Here is a 26,679-nt window from a genome sequence, read left to right as displayed (position 1 = left end):
CACGCTAACGCTCCAGGTGTGACGAGTTTATTCTGAACGTTTGCTTTTGTTTCATCTGAGGTGTGAAAAAGATCAGAGGAGGATCATTAATGGTTAATTATTAGGTGTCAAACACAAATAACTGTGTGTGTTTATGTGTGTGTGTTTATGTGTGTGTGTTTATGTGTGTGTGTTTATGTGTGTGTGTTTATGTGTGTGTGTTTATGTCTGCATGTGATCATCCTCATAAAAGACGGACCAAAGTTCAAGTGCAGCACCTGCTGTAACTAGAAACACACACACACACACGCGCACACACACACACACACACACACACTGCATTCATGGCCTCTAACCCTGACAGCTGCTCATAGGGAGCGTTCAGGAGTCGTGACTGAACTCATAAACATTTCCTCAGTTAACAAAGTGGAACAGATTAAAATGATTTTAGTTAAGAAGCCCCCACACCCCGAAATGATGAAAAAAAAATCTCTATGTATCCATCCGCCAACACGCGGTAAAGAACGAGATACGGTCTCACTGATGTGTCCATCCACCAACATGTGGTAAAGAACGAGATGCGGTCTCACTGATGTATCCATCCGCCAACATGTGGTAAAGAACGAGATGCGGTCTCACTGATGTATCCATCCGCCAACACGTGGTAAAGAACGAGATCCGGTCTCACTGATGTTGTTAGTGACGGACATCTGGTTGAACCTTTGACCCTGAATCAGGTCGGGTAAGGATTGATCCCTCACACTGTTGATCTTTCCGTTTCCCAGGGGTTCCAAACACAGCTAATGAAATTACGTTGCTTGGCAACAAATAAGTCATTTTCCAGCAAAGCGGATTTTGGCCGGTGCTGCTTAGCAACAAACTTAATTTGCCGGAGGGAACACCTGAGCCAACAGGTCCGGAGGCGTCACGTCGCGTCTCTGTCCAACCGACTCGTCTGGGGTTTGATTGTCGCGGAAACTCTGGAGAGAGAAAGACCTGACGGAAAATAAACAATGGAATGAATCATTGATGAAATCATTAAATCTGCGCAGGAGGAACCGTCTCTATTTGTTGGCTGCTTTACCAGCAAGGGGCGAGGCCAGAATGAAGCATTTCATATAGTCTTCACATAAATACTGTTAAGTTTGTGGCAACAAACGTTTATCTGATTGTAAATTTGACCACCGGGGCCGTAAAGGATGCTCTTCAAAATTTAGGGAGCATGTAGTCTTTTGACCTTTTAGCCACACCCGACAGATGGATGGATGGATGGATGGACGGATGCAGCTTGTTGTCGACGGGACGCTTCTCGTCTCTGAGGGAAGGATTATCTTCATGCGATGACACACTCGCAAACCGAGCCGAGGCGCTGAAACTGATCCCTCGGACCTTCGCCACCCCCTCAGCGAGGATCTGGGGTGAGAGCAGGATTTACTGGACTAATAATAAACTAGACATATTCCAGAGAAGGAATTCTACAGGGAGCCTATTTATACTGATGGAATCCACTGATGTACCCCTCTGGGTTTAACACCATCTCGTCTCGGACTACCGGCACACCACCGGCTGGGACGCCTGGGAACGCTCGCATTCAGACGAGGTCGCCCACGTGGACTTCTTTTGAATCTTGACCAATATGAGAGAAACTCAGGAGGTGCGCCTCCTTTATCTGGTCCCTCTGCTGGTGCCAGAGCTCACCGCCGGAACGTGACACCGCCGGTTCTGGTCCGTCAGAGGAGCATCAGGACTTCCTCACCGCACAGAAATAAAAGAAATGAGGCCGCTGCTGAATTTATAGCCTCTGCTGCTGAGGAGAGGAGGTGGTGGGGTCGGGTCTCAATCAAACCAGTTTGAGGCCTGATGGGACTGGACCCACCCCAACGGCCGAGGTCCGCTGGGTCTGGTTCAATCTCTCTGGCTCAGTGGGTCCACCGGTACAGTGACCAATCACATGCCTGCTTTCAGCTCACAAACAAACGCACTCCTGCCTCGCAAGATTAAGGCTCTGGGCTTGAGTCCTGACCCTGGCCCTGTTTCTAGGTTTGAATCTTGGGGTCTGGATCTGGGTTTGAGTCCATCCGTGGGTGTTGGTTCTGGTTCAGATCCAGACCCTTACCTACGTGGACTGTGTCAAAACTTGCCCACATGTTCGTGGCCTGGTTGTTGGTCTGTCTTGGCCTTTCTAGGGCTTGCCTAGTCTGGCTGGACTAGCTAGAGAGTAGAGTAGAACTTTATTGATTCCTGAGGAGGTTTCGTCAGGGAAATTAACTGAGATGCTAAGTTGCTAGCTGCTGGATCCAAGGTGGAGCAAAAACGATCCACGATTACACCTTCATGATGTTTAAAAGACCGAAGAAAGATGTAGCACCGAGCGCTAACCTGTGGACGAATAGTTCCTGGAAGTCTCTACCTTTGTAGGAACCGGATACCGGCTGATGATCTTTACCACAACATCTACTTGTTCCTTCAGCTGCAGGCTATGCCCCCCCCCCACAACAAAACAGCTCCATGTAAAATTAGAGGTGGTAAGTCTGAACGGCCCCATCCCAAACCGTTTCCTCCTTTTTCCTTCTATTCCTGTCACAAGGTCAGAATCAGCTGTTTTCACGCCAAGGTCCAACGTGGACGACGTGGCTGCAAACGTCTGAGCGGCGGCTCAGTTCTGATGGGCGGAGCCAAAAAGAGGAGCAGATAGACAACTTCTTCCATCTGAATAATTATGTTTTATTGATTATTATTGTTGTTGTATTTTCTTATTCTGATTATTCCAACGCTTAGCCGCAACACTTGTCAGGCGTGTTGGCCGATAGGGTTAACCCTAACCCTAACCCTAACCCTGGTCAGTCTCCGTACGTAAAGCTGGGCGCTATAGGAAACATTTCAGGATCGTCGTCTTTCAATATCTTCCTTAATTACATCAAAACTGCACTAAAATAAACAGAATTATTGTTTAATACAATTGCTGATTCATGGTTGTCTTTGAGCTGCCACCGGAGGGCGCCACACACATCTCTGATCACTTTACTCCACTATTAGTCTTATTTTGATTGTTGAATGTCGTGATCTTGGAGTGTTAAAACAATCAGTTTAAGACGAGGGCGACTGCTGCCCCTCCGGTTCTGATTGGCTCCTCCCTCCCCCTCCCTCTCTTGTGATTGGTGGACGGTGATCTCACGCCGCTCGTGACTGCATGTCCTTTACATCGCTGTGAAATGTGGAACACGTAGCACGACCGCATTTAACAGCAGTGCGTCGACCCGCTGCTGGCTGTCAGTCACCGCGGGGAATCCGATGACCTCTGACCCCCACCTGTGATTGGCTGTGAGAGAACGTCTGGAAGCGCGATGTCACCGTGAACCTTTGACTGACGGCGACATCACTGACGCCAAACGGTCCAACGTGACGACGAGGCACGAGGTCTCCACCTGCACCTGTGCCTCACCTCCTCATCATCCTCACCTTCATCACGTCTAGGAAACAACCTGAAGCAACCGTCATTTAAACATTTTCATGGTTACATAGTTTGTCAATGAAATATTTGACATTATTTGAATTATTTCCTCAAGGTGAAACCTGATTGGTCGCTCTTACGTTGGACCGTTGCCATGGAGATGCAGATGCTCTCTGTACCGTGAGAGAACGAGAGAACTTGGAACACATCTCGTATAAACAAACGTTCTCTTGGGTTCCTTTGTTGTGGAACAGATGCAGGTTAGATGTGTCATTGTGATGTCATTATGATGTCATTATGATGTCATTATGATGTCATTATGATGTCATAATGACATCATTCTCACATATTAGAAGCAAATTTTGCTTTTATTAGTCAGATTCTCATTTTGGTCCGAGGAAAGAAAAGCGAGCCGCCAGAGACCCTGACGTCTCTGACACCCCCTTGTCACGCTCGCCATCTCTGCATGATGTCATGAAACAGGTGGGCGGGGCCAGCCAGCTGACGCCCGGCCCACATGACCACAGTAACGCGATCCGACTGGCGGTCTGAGGGTATAAAGGAGGCCGAGGCTCCGGCTGAGGCAGCAGACAGACGGACCCCCGTCAGCAGAGACCGCTGGACTGAAGTGGACCCCCCCAGACCCCCGCACTGGTGAAACCGCATCCGATCACTGGGAGGAATGGGGCTGCATAGCGTGGAGGAACTGGTAAGAACTGCTGATGCGTGGAGAAGAAACAGGAAGTTTGTTGTTTGTTTTTTTACAAAATAAGGTAAAAAAAAAAATTATATTCATGACACAAAAATACCTTTCAAAATAAAACCACAAAACAAGGCGCTTCCTTTAAATTAAATGCAAATAAAATGTAAAACACAGAATAAATGAACGTGTTGTTTATCAAAGGCTTGTTGGAAAGACTGATGAAAAGTTTAAACAATTATTTTTATGATTCAGTGACTTAAAAACAGTTTGAATGAGTCTGACTCAAATGTAATGATTTAAACAGCTGGTGATATAGAGTGTGTGTGTGTGTGTGTGTGTGTGTGTGCGTGCGTGCGTGTGTGTGTGTGTGTGTGTGTGTGTTAATGTGTTTATATTCCTCTGTCAGCAGCAGTATTGGGCTCTATGACACTAGGTTCTTCTGTGTTCTTCTGTGTTCTTCTGGGTTCTACTGGGTTCTGTTTGATGCTCGGTTCTACGGTTGACTTCATAAATAATACTTTGATGCTCAGACAGATTCAGACTCTTGGACTCCCCTGCAGGTGTCGGGTCAGAGGTCAGAGGGCAAAGAGGCAGATGGGTTCCGTGGGGGCGTGTACGAGGCGGCTGTCAATCAAGAGAAGCAAGATGACCTCAGGTCCCACAAGGAGCTGGTGGGCGGCGGCCTGTCGGAGGAGAGCGACAGCGGCGGCGAGCAGGAGGAGGTCAGCGTGGCGGCGCTCAACGTAAGAGACTCAACGTAACGAGAGTAATCCAGCAGTACTGGAGTACTGATACTCCCTGTTGTAGTAACAGAGTAACACAGCAAAGTAATAAAGTAAAGTAACAAAATGAAGCAGTAAAGTGAAGTAATAAAGTAATGAAATAAGGTAATAAAGTAATAAAAGTAATAATGGAACAAGAAATGAAGTAAAGTAACAAATGGAAATAATAAAGTAATAACAGCAGTAAAATAAAGTAGTAAAGCTATACTATAGAAGTACAAAGTACTGGTATTTACTCTGATGAAAGAGTAATGATCAAACAATTAAACCATCGAAGTTGGAAACGAGTAGAATTATCATCAGCTTCAAGTTCCCGCATGTGGAATGGATCCTATTGGTCCATCTTATCACAAAAGAATCAATATTATTAAAGGTAAATGCAGGTAAATGAAGGTAAATGAAGCTAAATGAAGGTAAATGAAGCTAAATGAAGCTAAATGAAGGTAAATGAAGGTAAATGAAGGTAAATGAAGGTGATGAAAAGCCCCAAACTGGCTAAAAAATAAAAACAAAGGGACCCTAAAGGAGAAACAGGAGGGAAGAATCAAACTGAATTTCTTTATTTTAACTTCTTCTTTCTAACCTGAACAAATGAGCAGAAGAACAGTCGTGTTTCTGGTCTTTTTGTTGAACTGAAGCTGAAGCTGAAGCTGGTTGTGTCTCGTCCCGTCAGACGGACCGGAGCGGCCGGCTGAAGCTGGAGACGGTGGACGACCTGTTCAACATCCTGCAGCTGAGGAAGAGGAGGAAGGAGAGGAAGAGTCCGGTCCACAAGAAGCAACCCGAGCCGGAACCGTTGGTATGAGACGCACAAAGATGAAAGTGTCGTCATGCCGACGGCGGAGACGACCCCTGAGGGGTTCCCCGAGGTTTCCTGTTGTTGACATGAACGTTTTTGCGACTGTTTTTTCAGCCGGACGTTGTTGATGAGCAGCTGTTTCTGGAGGCGGTGATGGAGAACAAACTTCCTGTGGTGGAGAAGTTCCTGACCGACGGAGGAAACCCCAACGCCGTGGACCACGTGAGACACGCCCCCGTGCTGCACCGTTACAACACCGATCCTGACAGGATCGTTGTTCACTTGTCATCACTGAATCAAACTTTATTGTTCAGTTCCAGAGAACAGCTCTGCATAAAGCCTCTTTCAAAGGTCACGTGGAGGTCATGAAAAGACTCCTGGAGGCGGGGGCCACCATCGAGCGCAGGGACAAAGTGAGTCCTTCGTTCCCTCCGCTCTCTTTAACCCAACGTACAAACGCTCCCGACGGTTGGCCGGTCTAACGGTTGGCCGGTCTAACGGTTGGCCGGTCTAACGGTTGGTCTGGTCTTGTTCCAGCTGGAGGCCACAGCGGTCCACTGGGCCTGTAGAGGAGGCAGTCTACCAGCCCTGCAGCTCCTACTGGACCAGGGAGCCATGATCACCTACAGAGACAAGGTTGGCACAGAGAGAGAGACATAAAACTAGGTCTTAAGTGTTTGGTGAATATTTGTCTTGCATTCATGGATTAAAACTCACCTACCCCCCCTCAGCTGCACAGCACCCCCCTCCATGTGGCTGTGAGGACGGGACATTGCGATTGTGCCGAGCATCTCATCCACTGTGGGGCAGATGTCAACGCCAAAGACAGGGTAAGGTCTTCAGACAGATGCCCCACACGGCGCCCGAAACAGGTTTACCCTGTCAGACATCCAGACAAGTGTTTTGACTCCCCCAGATTAATAACTTCCTGTCCTGACCGTCTGCTTCCCCTCTGAAGGACGGAGACACGCCCATGCATGACGCCGTGAGAATAAACCGATTTAAGATGATCAAGCTGTTGATGATGTATGGGGCCAGCCTCAACACCAAGAACACTGTGAGTAACGGACCGGAACATGATTGGCCGGTCTAACAGTTGGTTTTACGCCGGGTTTAACGCCCACCAAGTCCTGGTTCCTGGAGAGGTTTCTTGACAATCAGATCCCACCTCTATAAAAAAACAAACACCTCAGAAGTGTTAATTTCTGATTGGTTTGGTTTCACCTGTGCAGGATGGAAAAACCCCGATGGAGACGTTGTATTCATGGCAGAATGGAGCCAAGAGTCTTCTGTGCAACTTCAGCCAGGACAAACCAGGAGAGACCGACACATTCCAGTGAACGCAGGAATCCAACACGAGATCCAGGATCCACTGACACATCAAGAAAACCGGAAACATCTCACATTTGTCATTTCCGTGATGAACCCATGTCTCTTCTCATGTCATTGCGTCCGTCAACCCCTTCGAGAAACGACGGCTGTAAAGTCATGACATTTTCAAACCAGAAGACGTCTTAACTGAGAGACCTTTCCTGACCTTACCTCTCAGAACTCCTGCTTAACATGGGTTCAAACATCGGCGGCGAGGCCAACAATGTGAAATCTAATCGAGACGCCGTTTGAGACGTTTCGATAAGCAGTGATAGATTCATTGATCACCAAATATTGCTGGACAATGTCTTGTTTGACAACATAAGGATGTCTTTTACTTAATTTAATCTGAGCTGAGTTGAAGTCAGCAGCGCTGCATCGACACAATGATTTATTTATTGATTTATATAAGACTTTATGATAAACATACTAACGGCGTGTATAGAGATATGCATTAGAATGTAGTCAGGTTTAAAGTTATATAAACAGAGTTTAATGATTTGAATCTTTCCAGGTGTAAATCACCTGCCTTACTCTTTGGATCAGTAGTTCATTGATCGATTCCAGTGGACAAATCAAGTGAGTTCTTTGTACTAGCTCAGTGTGTGCTGGTGTCACTGATGGAGGATGTGGAGATAAAGTAGGTTTATGAGTCTGAGGGAAGTTTCTCCATTTACCTTTGGTGATGTTGACGTCACTGTGGAGAAAGCTTCACAAAGTCTGAGAGACTTTGATTGATCCCTAAATTCAATCTGCAATCAAATCCATTCTAGTCTCTCAAACCTTGAGTATTGATTGGGGATTTGGTAACGGCTGAAGTCCAAGCAGCCTTTAGAACCTGGTTCAGTTTCACCAAAGGTTACCTTTGGTTGAAGGTTCAGAGTTTGGGGTGACGACGCAAACAGAAGTGTGTGAGAAGAAAAAGGCATCGTTGGTTCAGAGGATGTTTGACAAATGTTCAAATGGATGAAACAAGTCCTGACATTCATGATTGTCACCAGATTTATTTTTTATTGCTGTATTTATTGACTGACTGAATAAAACAGACTTTGGATGTAAGTCTTCTTATTTATGCTCTCGTTGAATGAAGACAAACATGAACCCCAACAGAAGTCTAACCTGGTGAGGAGATCTCCACAAACAGGATTCATTTCCTGTTACTAGTCGCACATAAATAGGTTTAGGACACTTTTACGGGCGGGGACAAGAAAACAAGAGTCATCCAACCTGTCAGCAGTGAGCAACCACGCCATCTGCTGGGCTTTCAGGGTAGTGTTGGTCTTCATCGTCCTTTGCGTCCCGCCCAACAATGAGATTGTCGCCAACCGTTTGTTCAAACTTCACTCCATTCGTAACCACCTGGGCCCCAGCAACTCGTTCTCACGTCACTCTGCTCAGTTCTGATGTTCCTTAGGGACGACGACGACAGTCGCTTCAAAATGATGTCATATGTGAGGGGGTGTGGCCTTGCCAAGTCTTTTTCTGTGCTGGTTGGAATCCCTACAACAAACAAAAGCCTCTCCTGGTAAACCAGGGGAAAACGTCCCAAAATGAAAACTTTGCTGAAATGATTGGGCTTATGGGTTCTACCAGAGTCCATGCCAGCTGGCTACAGGTGAGAGGTGGTGTACACCCCAGACTAGTCGCCAGCTCATTGTAGTGTCCCACATAAACATTTCAATTTAGGGGAAAAAAAAATAGTGATTCACATTTCTCCCAGAAATGCTGTGTTGTAAAGGCGGACTTTTTTCTGGCCCACAAAGAAGAAATGTAGATAAAAATAGTTCACGCCATGCAGCTTTTATTTTGAAAGTGTGACATGTAATTATAGTCTATGACCAAGTGTAAGTGACAAAGACGAAACACACTCCCATCTTTAGAATGTACCTCATCATGTTTCAAAAATCTGAGTAATCTCAAGAACTCCCAGCAGGCACCAGCTGTCTGGGCTATTATGGATCCAATGTGATTTGTTAACTCATTCAGCTGTTTTTAGAGCAGCGATCCCCATATTGGTTTTAGAGCTTTTGACCATAACACAAAAACTACCAAAGGAAAGAGTCGAATGTTTCATGTTAACCTTTTTCAATTTTTTAGCTGTTAGCAGTATAGAACATAGTCTGGTTTCACTAAATACACCAATGTTCAACACGCCCCCCCAGGAGTGATAGTGATGGTGGTTTTCTAACTACTGGTCCTTGGGACTGGAATCTGGGCTTCTTTCAAGTCCAAAAGGAAACAGACGAAAAGTGGAGCCACTGGGATGGAGATGGTCCTGCTGGGAAAGCAGAGCATTGATGTGGTGGTGGGGGTCTTCACCATGACAGGTGAGGAAGGAACAGCTGACAGGAACTGAACTCCATGAGCATATATTTAACAAACTCATGAATATAAAACAAATTATTTCTGTAATACTTTGTTTTTGACACATCTGAGCAACATGCTGAACACCTGAAGACTGAGCTCTGAGGTTGGGATGAACTGTGTTACAGAGAACTTTCTTAAAAAGTATGTATTGGCACGTTCGTCCTGTTTACTCTGCTGACTGGTCAATAATCCACAATCAGAACAAATCATGCTGATCACACATCAGTGAGAGAGATGGGTCAACATCTGTCAAGTTGATGATGGACCAGCGCAGAAATTTCTTTGATCCTGACGCAAACAGTTCTTGAAAATTATGTAGACTTCATGAAAACCAACAAAAATTTCCTCTTAGTGGGGTTAGATGATGGTTAGTCTTAGGTGATCTGGGCAATACCTTGAAGCCTCGATCTTCAACAGATTTACTTTGCTTTCAGTCCATGGTGATATATTGGAAGACTGCATTGGTTAGCGTTGACGGCTTCCTGGCTGTACTCTGCTGGGGTAGTTTGATATACACTACTTGTTAGTTTCATGGATAGCATCTTTGCAACACCAGGACGATGCTTTCCCAGACTTCCTGAATTACCACTGCATAATCCATCATCAAGCGTAACGCGCTAAAATACTCAACACGAAAGAGATCATGGATGTGGGAACGAAGATCACATGTTCTGTTCGGGTCAAAGATTGCTATTCCTTGAGGATCTGGACAATGCTGACTGGGACCCCACTGAGGTGTTGCTACACACTGACATGAGATGTTTCAGTCATTAGTGAAATTTCGCCAAGATTTCAAGTGCTCCGTCCTGAGATTAAGGAGTTTTCCAAGTAGCTGGACATGCAAAATATAAGCAGCTAAAAGACGGTCAGTGGCTGTTTGTTAAGTAAAGTACAAATGCTGTTCCACCATGACTGATGATCATTTGATGTGTGCCTGAGGCTGGCTGTCGGCAGCTACTGTCTGCATCTCTGGCTGATTCCATTCAGGGCAAGTCAATGGATTGAACCCAGGACACAACAAAAAATATACAGTAATCCTTTGTTACTCGCGGTTAATGCGTTCCAGGACCACCCGCAAAAAACGAAATTCTGCAATATAGCGACGAACTGGGATTGGGATTGTTGTCCTGATGTGAATCTTCCATCGAGAAGAAATCAACTGATGTCCACTAAATGACACCAGGATTTCCAGGACAAGAAGTAAAACTGAAGATGGGAGAAGTCCAGTGTGACATCTTCCAAAAAACAGTTGCGTCCGAAATTAATCCCATGTCTATATTTCCCGTAGCTACGTGGATTGGATCAGCCTCAATTATGGGTGGAACTGAGATGATTTCTACACCAAGGGGACTGACTGGGTTGATAATTCTCTTCCTGTCATCAGCTTTGACCTTTATAACAGGTAAGAGTTTAAAACACATCTGACAGAATTCTCTATTCCATATATGTGAATGTGAAATACAATACATGTAGTTTGATGATTAGCCATTTGCTCCAGAGAAGACACCATAGGTGTTACAGTCTGCACGTTCCCCGGTATCTTTCCATCTGCCCTTCCTCCTCCTCCTCAACTTCATCGGGACGCAGCTGAATTCAGCTCTAGCAGGCAATCAGTGATAGATTATACATTTGCCCTTACAGTGACATTTCTGGCTTTGTTTCATGGATTTCTGACCGTCTTCATATAATTTACATTTTGACCCCATCTCTTCTGAGATATACAGGCTGTTCCCGATTTTGAGTTTGCTTTTGCTTTCTGTCCCCTACCACGGGTTTACATCTCTCAACCATGACTCCACGAGACTGTTTCTACCTGTTCTGGGTGACATAACTGTTGTACGTACCTGCAAAAAGATAATTTTGGACCTTTGTGAGAGTGCTGCATTTAACTCCCATTGCCACCCTCTCTGACGTTAAAATACAAATGGCCAGCATGGATCCAATTTACTCCCCATCACTTCAGAACTGCTTTGACAGGATTGAGCAGACCCTAACCCAAACACCACAAAAACTATGCTCCCCTCAACCAACACAGACATCCAGCTAGCTGTCACCAATCAGGAAGAAGCCTTGGCTGTGTTGGCTAGTTAGGTTAAACTTCTCATGGAGATGCTCACAAATGGCACACTCGTGCTCGACTCCAACATCTCCAGCACCAGCTCCCGTGTCTGTTCATGCTACATTATTTGAGCCACAGGTAGGAACCCCTGAAAGATTGACTGGAGATCTACAAGGCTGTTGCCCATTACTCAAACTTTTCTCCCTGCAACTGCTCACGTTCACCCCCAAAAATGCCAACATATTGTTCTCTACTTTTGTTGTGCCCAGTGTGAGAGAAACATATTAAAGATTGACAATATATTTAGGGCAGCTTGAGCTGGAAGACATATGTGTCATTGATGATGAGTTGGCCCGGCAACGTGACATCCAGTTCGCCACTAACTTCGAAGCCCTCAAAACCTGCTTCACCACAGTCCTCACCTTGCAAGTTCCTGATCCTGAAAGACGGTATGTTGTGGAGGTGGATGCCTCCAATGTTGGGGTGGGGGTGGTACTTCTCCAGTGGGTAGCTGATGACAAGAAACTCCATCCTTGCACCTTGTCCTCTCTGCATCTCTACCCTACTGAGAAGAACTAAGACATTGCTATCTGCACCTTACTGGCAGTCAAGCTGGCACCACTGGTTGAAAGGCACCATTCAGTCATTCCTGGTCAGGAGTTATACTCTCCTTGAGAAAAACAAGTTACAATTGACACTACAGTTTTTTGATTATAGGACAATAGTATCTGTCTGTCTACCTACCTATCCATGCATCATCCATCCATCCATCCAAGAGGTCTGCTATTTACCAAACCAATGAGAGACAGAAACTGAATGGCGATGTTGGATCCTTTCCATATCAAGTATGGGAAACAAGTAGCAGCTGCTCTGAGCCTGTTCTCAGTTTTTGTCGATCTGACCTGGCTGCCTGCAACACTCACTGGTTTAGGTAAGTATATATAAAGTACATGTACTGTGTGGGTGTGTAGTTGTGTAAGGAGTACAGTTGTGTAAGGAGTACAATGCTGTAGGCTAGTAAGTGTTGGCCAGTGAAAGGTAGTGACCTCCATAGACTTCAAAGAAATGAGAAGGCCATGTTGCGGTGGACCAGACAACAGCATAGGCAATGCTGTTTTGAGAGAAGGACTTGGTATCATTTACCTTGAATCAACTCTCCGACATGTTGGTTTGGCCATAATCAGTGATGCACTTCAATCATAAATCTTGCGTACTGCCTTTTCTAACCTTTGACAGAAAACATAGGTGTACTGCAATCTACTATGCAACGTCCAATACACTAGTGACCAGTGGCTGTAAAACTGGAACAACTACAGGACATAAAAACAATAGATGAAATAAAATACTGTAGTATCGTAACGTAACATAGCTTTAGAGTGAAGTGGTTGTGGCCAAAAGGGGAACTACATTAGTGGATATGGCACTGTTTGTTCGTACAAATGTTTGTAAATAAAATGTTTGTATCTTGAAGACAACCTGTGTGTGTGTGTGTGTGTGTGTGTGTGTGTGTGTGTGATCTTAAAATTTCACTGACAGACTACTGTATATTTAACAGGAGGAACCATGAGTGTGGTTCTGGATTTGCCCTACACTGTTTGTAACTGGATCTCTGATGTCATTGTCATCACCTACACCCTACTGGGAGATCTGTACTCTGTGGCCTACACAGATGTTATACAGCTGGTCCTCAAGTTTGTTAGCTTGGTGAGTTATCAGACAGTTTAAGAGAAATAATGTAAGAATATTTATATAAAACTCATTTATCATTCCCTGTTTATGTGTCTTTCAGTGGATCTGTATTCCCTTTGTCATGGTGAGTCCTCATACCTTGGACATCAGTCAGACTCTGATGAACAAGACCTTAAACGCTCCCTGGATTGGTCAACCAGAGCTGAAGAAGATCTGGATCATGATTGATGACTTTGGCTTTGTGGTAAGAAAGTTACAACATGTCTTGGATCAAATATACTGTATTTTACTCTCTACAGATAGTTGTAGGTTAGTAATAAATGTCTGATGTTTTCTTTTGTAATGTAGCCGCAAGAGGACACAAGCCAGTGTCTTATTGTGCCGGTCAAAGCCCGGATAAATACAGAGGGTTGCGTCAGGAAGGACATCTGGCGTAAAACTTTTGCCAAATCAAAGATACGAATCAAACCTATGACTTCCATACAGGATCAGTCGAGGCCCGGGTTAACAACGACCGCCATCGGCGCTGTTGACCTACAGGGTGCAGGTGGAAATTGGACTACTGTTGGTCGAAGAAGGAGAGGAGGAAAGTGCGTTCGCTCGAAGAAAGAGAAGAGGAGCGCCAAGAGCATAGGACTGAGAGTAGGGACGTTGAATGTTGGAACTATGAAAGGAAAAGGTAGAGAGTTGGTTGACATGATGCAGAGGAGGAAGGTAGACATACTGTGTGTCCAGGAGACCAGGTGGAAAGGTAGCAAGGCTAGAAGTTTAGGAGCAGGGTTCAAGTTGTTCTATCATGGTGTAGATGGGAAGATAAATGGAGGAGGAGTTATCTTGAAGGAGGAGTTTGTTAGGAATGTCTTGGAGGTAAAAAGAGTGTCGGATAGAGTGATGAGTCTGAAGCTAGAAATAGAAGGTGTGATGTTCAATGTTGTTAGTGGGTATGCTCCACAGGTAGGATGTGAGCTGGAGGAGAAGGAGAAATTCTGGTCGGACTTTGATGAAGTGATGCAGAGCATACCTAGAAGTAAGAGAGTTGTCATTGGTGCAGACATCAATGGACATGTTGGTGCAGGAAACAGAGGTGATGAGGAGGTGATGGGCAGGTTTGGTATCCAGGAGAGGAACACAGAAGGACAGATGGTAGTTGACTTTGCAAAAAGGATGGAAATGGCTGTAGTGAATACTTTCTTCCAGAAGAGGCAGGAACATAGGGTGACCTATAAGAGTGGAGGTAGGAGCACACAGGTAGACTACATCTGGTGTAGATGGTGTAACCTGTAGGAGAACAGTGACTAAAGTAGTGGTAGGTGAGAGTGTAGCCAAACAGCATAGGATGATGATGGTGTGTAGGATGACTCCGGTGGTGAGGAAGATCAAGAGGGCAAAGGCAGAGCAGAAGATGAAATGGTGGAAGCTGAAAAAGGAAGAGTGTTGCATGACTTTTAGGAAGGAGTTAAGACAGGCTCTGGGTGGTCAGGAGGTGCTTCCAGATGACTGGACAACTACAGCTAATGTGATCAGGGAGACAGGTAGGAGAGTACTTGGTGTGTCATCTGGAAGGAAAGTAGATAAGGAGACTTGGTGGTGGAATGAGGAGGTACGTGGAAAATGAGAGAGAACAAAGACTAGAAGAGGTGACTGTTGTGGACCAGGAAGTAGCAAAGATTAGTCAGGATGAAGTGAGGAGGGAATTGAAGAGGGTGAAGAGTGGAAAGGCAGTCGGTCCTGATGATATACCTGTAGAGGTATGGAAGTGTCTAGGAGAGGTGGCAGTAGAGTTTCTGACTGGGTTGTTCAACAGGATCTTAGATAGTGAGAAGATGCCTGAGGAATGGAGGAGAAGTGTGCTGGTGCCCATTTTTAAGAACAAGGGAGATATGCAGAGTTGTGGCAACTACAGAGGAATAAAGCTGATGAGCCATACAATGAAGTTATGTGAAAGAGTAGTGGAAGCTAGACTAAGGGCAGAAGTGAACATTTGTGAGCAGGAGTATGGTTTCATGCCAAAAAAGAGTACTACAGATGCAGTATTTGCTTTGAGGATGTTGATAGAGAAGTACAGAGAAGGCCAGAGGGAGCTGCATTGTGTTTTTGTAGATCTGGAGAAAGCTGATGACAGGGTGCCCAGAGAGGAACTGAGGTATTGTATGAGGAAGTCTGGAGTGGCAGAGAAGTATGTTAGAGCGGTGCAGGACATGTATGAGGACTGTAAGACAGTGGTGAGGTGTGTGTAGGTGTGACAGAGGAGTTCAAGGTGGAGGTGGGACTGCATTAGGGATCAGCTCTGAGCCTCTTCTTGTTGCTATGGTGATGGACAGGCTGACAGATGAGGTTAGACAGGAATCTCCATGGACTATGATGTTTGCAGATGACATTGTGATCTGATTAATCTTTCTTTATCTTTCTGTGCTTTTATAATTTACCTCCAATGTTGAATCGCACTTTCTGTTTGAACGATACTGCTGCTGTCTTTGTGCTTCTGCTCGACAGGTGGGAACACGTATAGAAGACAGGAAATCCCAAGGCCTGGAAATCCCGCCCCCATTTCAGCAACAGCTCAATATGGACATGAAAATTCAATTTGGCCTATCTGCCACTCTCTCTGGCTCTCTCTTTTCCATGACCTATCTCTGTCCCCAGTGCTTTGCTTTTTATCCAACCAGTAGCTCAAGGTGGACGATTGCCCTCCAGAGCCTGGGTCCTGCCCGCAGTTTCTTCCTGAATGAGGGTGATTTTTCCCCGCCACCGTCGCTTATGCTTGCTCTGGAGGGCATTGTTAGCTCTGTCTGTTAAGCGCTTGGAAATATCTCCAAATGTGATTAAACGCTGTATAAATAAAAGTTGATTGATTGACTAACATATCTTAGGTCAAAGGGGATTTTTCACTTAAATAAAGGAATATCTTTTCTATTGCAAATAAACTTAAAACTATTATTTCTGGCACAGGGGTTAAAATGGTCATAAATCCTAATAGAACATATCCAGTTCTTCAGTGATTTCTAAAGGAAAGCACATTTTCTGTTTTGAAAGATATTAATGTGGCTGTCGTCAGGATGACTTTAGTTCTAGTGTTAGTCTTGTTAAATATCTTTTACCCTCGAGGGAGAAAGGAAGGAAAAATTTTTGCTTGTTGAGTCAACAAGTTTATCCACCACTTTAAAATGCAAAGTCAAGTCGACCGGTTTTCAACCAGCTTGTCGTCTTTTGTGGTTATATACTTTGACTTCAGCCAGTAGTGTACACATTCAACCAGTCCGTCATGGCTGTTAACATCCCAGGAGTGATAGTGATGGTGGTTTTCTACCTGCTGGTTCTTGGGACTGGAATCTGGGCTTCTTTCAAGTCCAAAAGGAAACAGAAGAGAAGTGGAGCCACTGGAATGGAGATGGTCCTGCTGGGAAACCGGAGCATCAACTGGGTGGTGGGGATCTTCACTCTGACAGGTGAGGAGAGTAGTTCGAAAAATTAGAGAAACTGCATTTCCCATTGAAAATTACAATTGATCCAGGGCTTTGAACCAGAATCTTGGCATAATGTTTCTGGTTTCATGTTCCACCCATGAACTGCTGTTCTTGAACCAGTTAGAGCAAAAAAATTTAGTTCCCGAACTGGTTCATAGCGTTCCTTGTCAACAGAGCAACAGCACTGATCCAGGTACAGAACTGAAGGTTGGCGAATCAGATGGAGATGGAGATGTATTGGCAGCTTATGATGCAATGAAGTTTGTGCATGTCAGAGCCCACCGGTGAGCGAACACGGTGTCGCTCTAAAAGAAGCATTTTGTGATCAAGAACACAAAGTAAACACCGATAAATGTCCGGAGCGTTGAAGGAAGTCCCTCCGAAGGAGATTAATGTCTACAGAGCGCTGGCGGTACGGGAACACACTGACTGGCAGCCAATGTGTTAATGCCTAAATCACACATTAGTTCAAACTGACATACTGCAGGGTTTACCTGTTATGAATGTAATGGTGACTGGGAGACTGTCTTTTCCTTGACTGCTGGTGATATGCCTCAACTTCTCTCCGTCTCATCACGCATTGATTGAATGACAGGAAGGGAGACATGAGGTCAGATATTTTTATCAAGAATGAAAAAAACAAAACCAAAACGGAATTAACCGGTTACAGTTATTTTCTGTTCCCGAACATTTAAAAATACAATGTTTTTGGTTTCATTGCTCAAGGACAAGAAAATTAAATTACTTCTAAATATCAATTTAGAATTTCTTTCTGACATTTCTTTCCATTAAATAACTCCACGTTTGTTAATCTGTCCTGTAGCTACATATATTGGAGGAGGCTTTGTTGTTGGCAGTGTTGAGATGATGTGTACTCCATCCATGGGGCTGATCAGGGTAATTGTTCTGTTCCTGTCATACAGCTCAACTTTTATTATTGGTAAGGATTTTACTTGTATCTGGCAAAATACTGTCATAGTAAAAAGCCGTAAAACAACAAATACTGACACAGAAGAAAATTTATATGAGCTTTGACCTGCTGTTTTCACCTCCCTTCAGATTCTTGCAAATTTTTCCATTAAAACACATTTTCATTTTTTTAGATTATTGTGACTGTCATGGATACATCAGTAACCGTAGGTTAAAAAGTTTAAATGTCTGTTGAATTTACAGGTCACCAACTGAACCTTTAAGTTTTATAATTTCTGATGTTTGAAATGTTTCAGTGGCTAGACTTTTTTTCCCCTTGATTTTTAAAAAAAATGAACATGTGTTTCCATGAAGGAGGTCTGCTGTTTGTCAAACTACTGAGAGACAGAAACTGTGTGACGATGCTGGACTCCTTTCACATCAAGTACGGGAAAGTAATAATGGCTGGAATGAGTCTCATTTCACTTTTAATTGATGTCGTCTGGTTGCCTACAACACTCACTGGTTTAGGTATGCTATCTATCTATCTATGCATCCATCCATCTATTGTTTATGTACATATACAAATTCATATATATAAACACACATATGTAAGTGTAAAGTAAATATATACAGTATATAGTTGGGGACAGTACTTCTAGATTGGCAGACCAGGGCGGTGGTCCCTCTTTTCAAATAGGGGGACTGGAGGATGTGTTCCAACTGTAGGGGGATTACACTCCTCAGCGTCCTGGCAAAAATCTATTGAATGGTACCTACAATGCGTTTTTTGTCCTTGTTGACCAGCTCTCCACTCTCCATTGAGTGCTTGAGGGTTCATGGGAGTTTGCCCAACCAGTCCACATTTGTTTTGTGGATCTGGAGAAGGTATTCGTGTCCCTCATGGTACCTTGTGGGGAGTGCTTTGGGAATATGGGGTTCGATGCCCTTTGCTGAGGGCTGTCCAGTCCCTGTATGACCGAAGCTGGACCTTGGTTTGCATTGCTGCCAGTAAATCAGACCTGTTCCAGGTGCCTGTTGGACCAGCACCACCAAGTTCGAGGCCATGGTTCTAGGACTTTATATATATATATAAAAATGTCCCTCTCACCCTTGTGGGGTGGTATCTGTGTGTCATCCTCAAGCTCTGGTCCTCTACCAGACCCCTGGGAGTCTGAGGGTTCTGTCAGTATCTTAGCTGTTCCCAGGAATGCACTCTTCTGGACTGAGGCTTTGGATGTTTTTACAAGAATCTGCTGGAGCCACTCTTCCAGTTTGGGGGTCACTGCCCCAAGTGCTCCTACTACCACGTTAGACCACGTTAGCCTTGATCTTCCACATCTGTTCCAGCTGTTCTTTCAACCCTTGCTACTTCTCAATCTTTTCGTGTTCCTTCTTCCTGATGTTGGCGTCAGCTGGAATCTCCACATCTATCACCACTGCTCTCTTCTGCTCTTTGTCCATCACCACTATGTCCGGTTTGTTAGCCAGCAGCTGTTTGTCGGTCTGGAAGCTGAAGTCCCACAGGATCTTAGCCTTGTCGTTCTCAACCACCTTTGGTGGTATGTCCCATTGGGATTTGGGTACTTCTAGTCCATACTGGGTACAGATGTTCCTGTACACTATCACAGCTACTTGGTTATGCTTCTCCATGTATGCTAACCCTGCTAGGATCTTACACCCAACTACTATATGTTGGACTGTCTCTGGGGCTTCTTTACATAGCTTGCACCTTGGGTCAGAACTACTGTATTATGGTCGATATTGCCCTTGTACTTCAGCAATGCATGCACACACACACACACACACACACACACACACACACACACACACACACACACACACACACACACACACTTCACTGTCCTTATGTCTGACAGGAGGAACCATGAGTGTGGTTCTGGATTTGCCGTTCTCTCTTTGTGTCTGGATCTCAGCTGCTGTCATCATTATCTACACCCTGATGGGAGGTCTCTACTCTGTGGCCTACACAGATATTATACAGCTGGTCCTCATTTTAGGAGGCTTGGTGAGTTATCAGACAGTTTACCAGACATATTTTGCAATGGTATTAATGTATATAAAATGATGTATCTTGTTTATTTCTCAGTCCATCTGTGTTCCCTTTGTCATGATGAGTCCTCACACCTTGGACATCAGTCAGACTCTGATGAACAACACCTTAAACGCTCCCTGGATTGGTCAACCAGAGATGAAGAAGATCTGGATCATGATTGATGACTTCTTATATTTTGTAAGTATTTATAGACTTATATGGATGTTGATGCAAATGAACAAATGATCTGCTTTACTTTCAGGCCCTGGGGGGTTTGGGTTACCAACTCTTCCATCAGAGGACCTTGTCAGCTTCTTCTACTGCTTCAGCAAAGATCTCCTGCTTTGCTGCAGCTTTTGTTATACTCATATTTGCAATTCCTCCTGTACTCATTGGAGCAGCTGCTGCATCCACAGGTAATAATGGTGAACCTGATGTTAGTTCATTATAATCCTAATCATCATCATCTTCTTCCTCCTCCTCATTCTCACCATCAACAGTATTCTTAATGAGGTCTGTCATGAAGGTGTCATCTGTAATTTTTATAATCGGCTTCAAATCATGTCAAGGTCTGCAAGGATGGCTGAAGAGGAACTAAAGTATTTGTCATGGGTGAATTATTGGTAACTAAGGAAGTATGATGATCTCTGTGTGGCACCATTGTTTTTCGTGTGGGTATACCTTTGACACTGAAAGAGAAAATATACATCATGAACCTAAAAGGGTCATTTTTGAAGCTTGAGCGTATCTGTTCTTTTGTTCAGATCCTTTCTAGGTTCTTAGTTCCTCAGTGTTGGTTACCTGCTGGAAATGTCTGATTGCTGCAGACACTCCCTTAAGTCCTCCCCTCTTTCCTTGCTACCAGAATGTCTATCTAGGTCTTCAGTTGCTCTTTTTAAGCGGTCACCGGTCCACCAAATGTGTAGGTTTGTTAAGTTGGACTAATATTTTCCTCATTGTAATCCTGAGACACGCTGACAAAACTCGATGGGAAAGTGTAACACAGGGTTCAGTAATGAAACTTGAATCACCCCCAAGATGTCACTGAATCACCTGGTGCTCAAGGCGGAGTCCAACTCGATCCACTTACGGATCCGTGGTTGGACTCTTGAATTTCTCTGGAATGTGATTCATATTGAAATGAATCACTGCTGCAGGTGGTTGAACAGAGGCAGGATGCTCATGAGACAAAGCCAAGAAATACATCTGATTCCAGCAAGTCAATAATGTTGATACATTTACCGACTTAAGAATTTGAATGCTTGAAAGGGGCTTGGAGTTTCACAACACGCTTCTGCTGCCTTGGATTAGTAAAGTTAAAGTTCATGGTCTGTATAGTGTAATAGTTTCAGAACAGAAAAAAAGGCAAAATTACAGTAGTTGAGTTTGCATCGACTGCACAGCCAGTCTCAAGAATAAATGAAAGTGAAATAATGTAGTCTATACTAAAGGGCAACCGTTGATGGAACAACGGTTTAAAGCCCAAACTCCACAACAAGGTACAAGCTCACGTGTGCTAGTTCATGAATGGCCAGTTTTCCTTGATCCCTTTCCATCCGTGTTCCAGCTGTCTGTCTGGTTCTTCTGACGCGCCCTCATCACCTTTGCAATTTGGTATTTTTGTTTGCGTTTTGGATTGATTTTGATTTCTCCATTTGACACGGTTTGGGTTGGTACAACCCAAATATAGATCATGTGACCACTTTTCTGTCCCTCCCTTTTGGGTCGATTGTCTCAGACTGGAACCAGACCACCTATGGTTCTCCATCTCCATATGAACGTGGGGAAGGTGCTCTCACGCTGCCCATCGTCCTGCAGCACCTCACCCCCACCTTCATCTCCATTATTGGTATCGGATGTGTGGCCGCCGCTGTGATGTCATCAGCTGACTCTGGTTTACTTTCTGCATCTTCTGTCTTCACTGCTAACATCTACAAGAACATCCTGAGACCTCAGGTAAGGAAACCTGTCTTCATACTACCTGGTTGTTCCATACCATTCACAATAACAGATACGTTTACTCAGCAATACCCTAAATGGAATTTCTTCATATCTAGTTTTGAGCCACTGCCTTGTTTCAAAACAATGACCTACTGTCATTGATCAAAGCACTAGCTTTGATCTATGGTCTCACTCAAAATGGCCTTCTCCCGCCTCTTTCTATCTTATCCAGTTCCTGAGTGTACAAAAGTTGAAATGTGACCTTGACCCAGTTTTCTAACGGTCAAGGTCATCATCTCATTCTCATCCCTCTCCTGCCTGAGTAATGTGCTTTTTGTTCCATCTTTCTATCTGAACGGTTGTGAAGATATTTGGTGGACAAACGGACGGACGAACACTGACCATTACAATACATCACCGCTTCGCGGGATTTAATAAAAACTGGCATGATGAAAAACAAAGACGGAGACATAATGAGTTAGAATAATTAAATTTATGCAAGACTGATCTTTATTTTGTTCTTCAGGCATCAGACCGAGAGTGTCAGTGGGTGGTCCGGGCTTCTGTGGTGACAGTGGGCGTGGTTGGAGGATTGCTCACCATACTGAATAACACCATCCTCTTATTTTGGTTCCTTTGTACTGAAGTGTGTTACATCATTATTTTCCCTGAACTCCTCTGTGTCCTCTACTTCAACATCTCCAATGGTTATGGGGCTATAATGGGTGTACTGGTGGGATTGATGTTAAAAATGCTGAGTGGAGACCCATCATTAGGATTAGAACCAGTCCTACATTTCCCAGGATGCACTCTGGAGGATGGTGTTTATGTCCAGTACGCTCCAGTTAAGACCATCTCCATGCTGTCTTCCATTGCTGCCATCTTGTTGTTCTCCTACCTGGCTTCTGTCCTCTTCAACAAAGGTGTTCTACCTGAGAAGTGGGATGTGTTCAAAGTGAAAGCCCAGCACTCACCAGTACCACTGTCACCAGGAGGTGGCGCCAGAGACGAAAATGAGGAAATGAACTGAAACTCTGAGTGAGGCATCACATCCAAGGAAGAACAAAACGTGTTAATGTTTTCAGTCGTATCCGTTTCCCTCATGGATTGGTTGTGTGTTGAATACTTAATTATCTAGACTAGGAATACATTTAGAAAAGTAAGATCTCATCTACAGCTGCCTATCTACCCCGCTGGTCATGTTTCTGCTGTATTTTTTATTAAAACACTAAATGTATTCGTCTTATGTAAAACAAGGCACAAAATGACCTACTATGGAACTTTTTCTGTAGGATGTGTTTGGGTCTGCATCTGGTCAATTTGACCCTTGTGTGTCTTACTTCCTATTTCCACTCTAGCCAAGAACATTCCATTTGCTTAAGACCACAACCAGAGCACACACACGTCTATATACACACACACATTAGACCTGAAGACTATAAGAGTTGGGATGCAGATGATAAAAAAGTTTGTGACATCTGTACCCAAGATCTCGTCATTTTAGCTGAATATAACATAAAGGACTGTTGCGCACACTAAAAAAAGGGAGTTCTGTGCCGACTGTTTTCTGCATTTGAGAGTCAATCACACTAGATGGCAGCAGAGTGATAGAGTGTCACTATCTTCCACTTCCACACCCAAACAAAGTGAAATGACAGAATGTTGAACGGGTACGTTTAAAGGATGTTTGTAATTTTCTTGAAATCATAGATTAAAGCTGTCCTGATGTAACTAGAAACATGAGAGTTTTAATTTGGGGAAATGCAATAATCTTCCCAAGGGTATAAATAAAATAAGTTTCTCCTTCTTCAGCTTTGCTGTTTTTGGAGGTTGAAGTGGGTCATATTGTGTTTCAGAGGTTTTATGTGACGAATTCACCTATGATCTAAAGAATGAGCACTTAAACACGGAACAAATTTTGCCATTAAAATAAAGAACTTCAACATTTTTTGGTTATGAATACTCTTGATCCCTGGGGCAAACACATCTGAGTAGAATCAGGCTGACCCAGCCCACAGTAGTCATACAGAACAAGAACCTGTCAGGGAACTGAGGGTTGACCAGAGTTTATGTAGGGTGGAGACTGATCGGGAGAGGGACTACAGGTGGCTGCAGCAACGCAGGTGACGGGAATGAGCTGATTGAGTTCAGAGAGGTGGAGAAGGACTCTGAAAAAGATGGGAATTTTTTTACATTAACAATAAAGCTAAAGGGTAATCAAACTCAACCCAAGACTTGGCATGAGTCATGTCAACAACACCAGACCACCACAGATCCAGACCTCCTAGAATAACATTCTGTAGAGCAGGAAACTAATATGCAGAGCAGAGTTTAATAACAATGAAAGAGTTGAGAGAGAATTCAACACGAACAAGGGATGAATGTCAGAACACTGATGTCTGTAGACTCAGTCTAAGAGTCTCACCCAGCTGCTGGTAGTTTTATATCAGTCTGATGACAACCGAAAGGAAATGTTGTGGTGATAACCCTGAACTTTGTGGCCTCTACATGAATAAACCACATGTGGTCATGTAGTTAGTGAATCCATACATGAAATGTATGTGTATATATGTAAAAATTGACTGACGATATTTGACTGATGAATGTTTTACATAAAAGATGTGAAGTTGGACCTGAATGTAGATCCAAAGATTAATGGAAGGATTTTTTATTAAACCATTGTAATATGATCCGTCCTACATAAAACGTTGTGCAATGATGACCTATTAAAGAACTTATCCTGAAGGACGTGTTTGTGTCTGCATGATGTCAGTTTGACTCTTGTGAAAGTGTTTTTCGCGTCATCTCCCCTTGCCTAAGGCCACAACAACAGCACACACACCTCTACATACACACACATTAAAGTTGATGGATATAAAAGTTATGAAGGAAAGAGGAAAAGGAGTTCCAGGGTTCACGTGATGTCTGTACCAGAGATCTCGCTGAGTATTTGCTAAATTGTCTGTTTGTATCATTGATGCTGTTGGACTTCTCCTCAACCCGTGTATGATTTGATTCGGTAAATAAATATTTGTACCTTTGTACTTCGTCCTGTCTTAAGAAGTCCTATCGCCGCCACATAAATTTGTCATCACGAAGATGGGAGGGTTCAAGACTTTTCATCCACCGTCCGCTGTCTCTCTTCTGACCACACAGAGTGCAGTGAGTGCTTATATAAGGTAAGCATTTTGGCTTAAATTGCAACTACAGTCTGTCTTGAGGAGATGTTGTGGTTACTGGTGAGACCGGTTAAACAATATTTTGAATAAATTGCTTTAATTAGTCTTCCTTAAACTGCAGTGGTTAAAAGCCCCGAGTGTGGTTCTTTGTTGGAAACGTTAAAGTGCCAACAAAGTCGTGTAAGCCACAATAAGTGTTTAGAGAATTACGTGCTGCAGTGGAAAAGTTGAGATTGGGGGCAATATCGTTTTCTAACTCTAGGGTTGTTGAACTGTGTGGAACTGACATTTATGATGACCTTAATTTTTCTCAGTGCAGCTGGAAGAAGTTTCAATGCCTTATCAACCTATTAGAATGCCACTGTCCTAAAATGCATGCCAAGCGGTGGTTCCCTCTAAAAGTTTTTCCTTTCAGTTTGAAGCCTTGTTTCAGAAGAGCTATCTTGTGTTTACGATTTTTGAGTTTTATCACACTGAGGTGGTCTCCTACCTCCAGGTGGTGATGGGTAACATGTCTCAATCTGGTCTGATCCATAGTTATCTCCAGGTCCCTCAGTTGAGAACTCACTTGTAGCTCCAGAGATTCGATGTCAGCGCTAGCCATAGCATTTCTGTAATTCCTCGGCTTGATTTTGATTCCAGTGATGATCACATCATTTATACCAATGCTTTGTTCCAAATCATCCATTCTTTGTTGTTCCCGTTCCAAGACAACAAGTTTTCGGTCTTTTTCCTCCATGTCTTTCTGCATTTTCCTCATTTTGTCCGTCTAGCACCGGTTTTAGCTTTTCTTCGAACTTTTTATCAAAGTCACTCCCTAACTTATCAAAGTTGCTCTTTAACTCACTCTTTAACTCTTTCATAGAGACCATCTGGTCTTTGGTATCCTCCGATTTTCCTTTTCCTTTCGGCATTTTGCAGAGAGTCAGTGAGAGTCAGTCTGGGTATGAGTTAGAGAGATAGAGACAACAGGAGACAGAAGAAAGACATCTGCTCCCGTTGAGAACCAGAAGTGCAAAAAAAACCTTCTTCAACTCATTGACTATATTATCATTATCATTCGTTACCATGACTGTTAACGACTGTGTCCCTTCAGAGGATTGCATGCAATAATATTTGGACACTTCAATGCGAACACACATTAGACCAATAACACTGTTTATCAGCACAAACTTCATTCTACTGAATGTGACTGTACAACAAAATAATAGCTCTTGGTGTTCATACATCTAGGTAAACAAACAGAGGTGAATCACCAAACTATTGAATACGTATCTGTAGAGGTTCAGCAGTGGACTGCTGGTGGTTCAGGGTCATTCTTCCTCAGACACGTTGATTACCAACAAAACAAACTGAGAGAAACTATAGCTTTTCTCTGAGTGGGTGACCCCAACCCCTCAGGTGTCTGGGGGTCATCTTTGATAGTAACATTCATGTGCTTGTTTTGCCTCTAGCCTTTGCAAATCTAGATTCAAAGGCAAGGGGGGCCTGGCAATAGAACCCAGGCCCCAACATAGCAGGGTGAAACACCCCGGGGAAATACTGGAGTAAGTCTAAAGACTACAAGCATAAAATTAGACTAAAAGTGCAATTAAAAGGAAATGAAAACAGTACAAACAAATAGAATATGTACAATACTTGGTCAGCTCACACGGAGGAGGGAATGGGGAAAGCTCAGAGGGGGGTGGGGGGAGACGGAGCTGAGAGCTACGCCCCGTTAAAACCAGCCGTCACAGAGCAGTGGAGGATTTATCAGTATTCAATAAAAGATATTGAGGGCCACGGATCACTTTGAGGCAAGACATTTCCAATACAGTGTAGTTGGACATCTGGCAAATGAATGACATGAATTAAAAAAAACATAATATGGGACCTTTAACAAGATTTTGTTCTGGATGACTTTAGTTTTAGTGTGCGAGTTTTGTTCAGT

The 26,679-nt window shown here is 43.9% G+C and overlaps 2 protein-coding genes across 2 annotated transcripts; both read left to right on the top strand.

The window, feature by feature from the left end:
• Positions 1-4,022: 4,022 nt before the first annotated feature.
• On the top strand, positions 4,023-8,144 carry ankrd1a (ankyrin repeat domain 1a (cardiac muscle)). Its single transcript, XM_068327358.1, has 9 exons — positions 4,023-4,139; positions 4,694-4,876; positions 5,589-5,714; positions 5,829-5,936; positions 6,029-6,127; positions 6,252-6,350; positions 6,446-6,544; positions 6,673-6,771; positions 6,947-8,144. Exons 1-9 carry the CDS (start codon positions 4,113-4,115, stop codon positions 7,052-7,054), a joined length of 948 nt encoding a protein of 315 aa, XP_068183459.1. The 5' UTR covers positions 4,023-4,112; the 3' UTR covers positions 7,055-8,144.
• An 8,318-nt stretch (positions 8,145-16,462) lies between these two features.
• LOC137604059 (high-affinity choline transporter 1-like) lies at positions 16,463-22,600 on the top strand. Its single transcript, XM_068327992.1, has 8 exons — positions 16,463-16,646; positions 17,488-17,604; positions 17,949-18,104; positions 19,454-19,602; positions 19,684-19,827; positions 19,892-20,045; positions 21,368-21,585; positions 22,097-22,600. Exons 1-8 carry the CDS (start codon positions 16,463-16,465, stop codon positions 22,598-22,600), a joined length of 1,626 nt encoding a protein of 541 aa, XP_068184093.1.
• Positions 22,601-26,679: the final 4,079 nt, after the last annotated feature.

Source organism: Antennarius striatus, chromosome 11 (genome assembly GCF_040054535.1).
Source record: "Antennarius striatus isolate MH-2024 chromosome 11, ASM4005453v1, whole genome shotgun sequence".
Classification (NCBI taxonomy): Eukaryota; Metazoa; Chordata; class Actinopteri; order Lophiiformes; family Antennariidae; genus Antennarius; species Antennarius striatus.
This window is presented reverse-complemented; position numbering and strand designations above follow the sequence as displayed.

Excerpts from the sequence above, each read along its gene's own strand:
- ankrd1a (XM_068327358.1), top strand. The coding sequence starts at position 4,113 with ATGGGGCTGCATAGCGTGGAGGAACTG. Across the intron at positions 5,715-5,828 it reads AACCCGAGCCGGAACCGTTG|CCGGACGTTGTTGATGAGCA; the intron begins GTATGAGACGCA and ends CTGTTTTTTCAG. Across the intron at positions 5,937-6,028 it reads ACCCCAACGCCGTGGACCAC|TTCCAGAGAACAGCTCTGCA; the intron begins GTGAGACACGCC and ends TTTATTGTTCAG.
- LOC137604059 (XM_068327992.1), top strand. The coding sequence starts at position 16,463 with ATGGCTGTTAACATCCCAGGAGTGATAGTGATGGTGGTTTTCTACCTG. Across the intron at positions 16,647-17,487 it reads GGGGATCTTCACTCTGACAG|CTACATATATTGGAGGAGGC; the intron begins GTGAGGAGAGTA and ends TCTGTCCTGTAG. Across the intron at positions 18,105-19,453 it reads TACAACACTCACTGGTTTAG|GAGGAACCATGAGTGTGGTT; the intron begins GTATGCTATCTA and ends TATGTCTGACAG.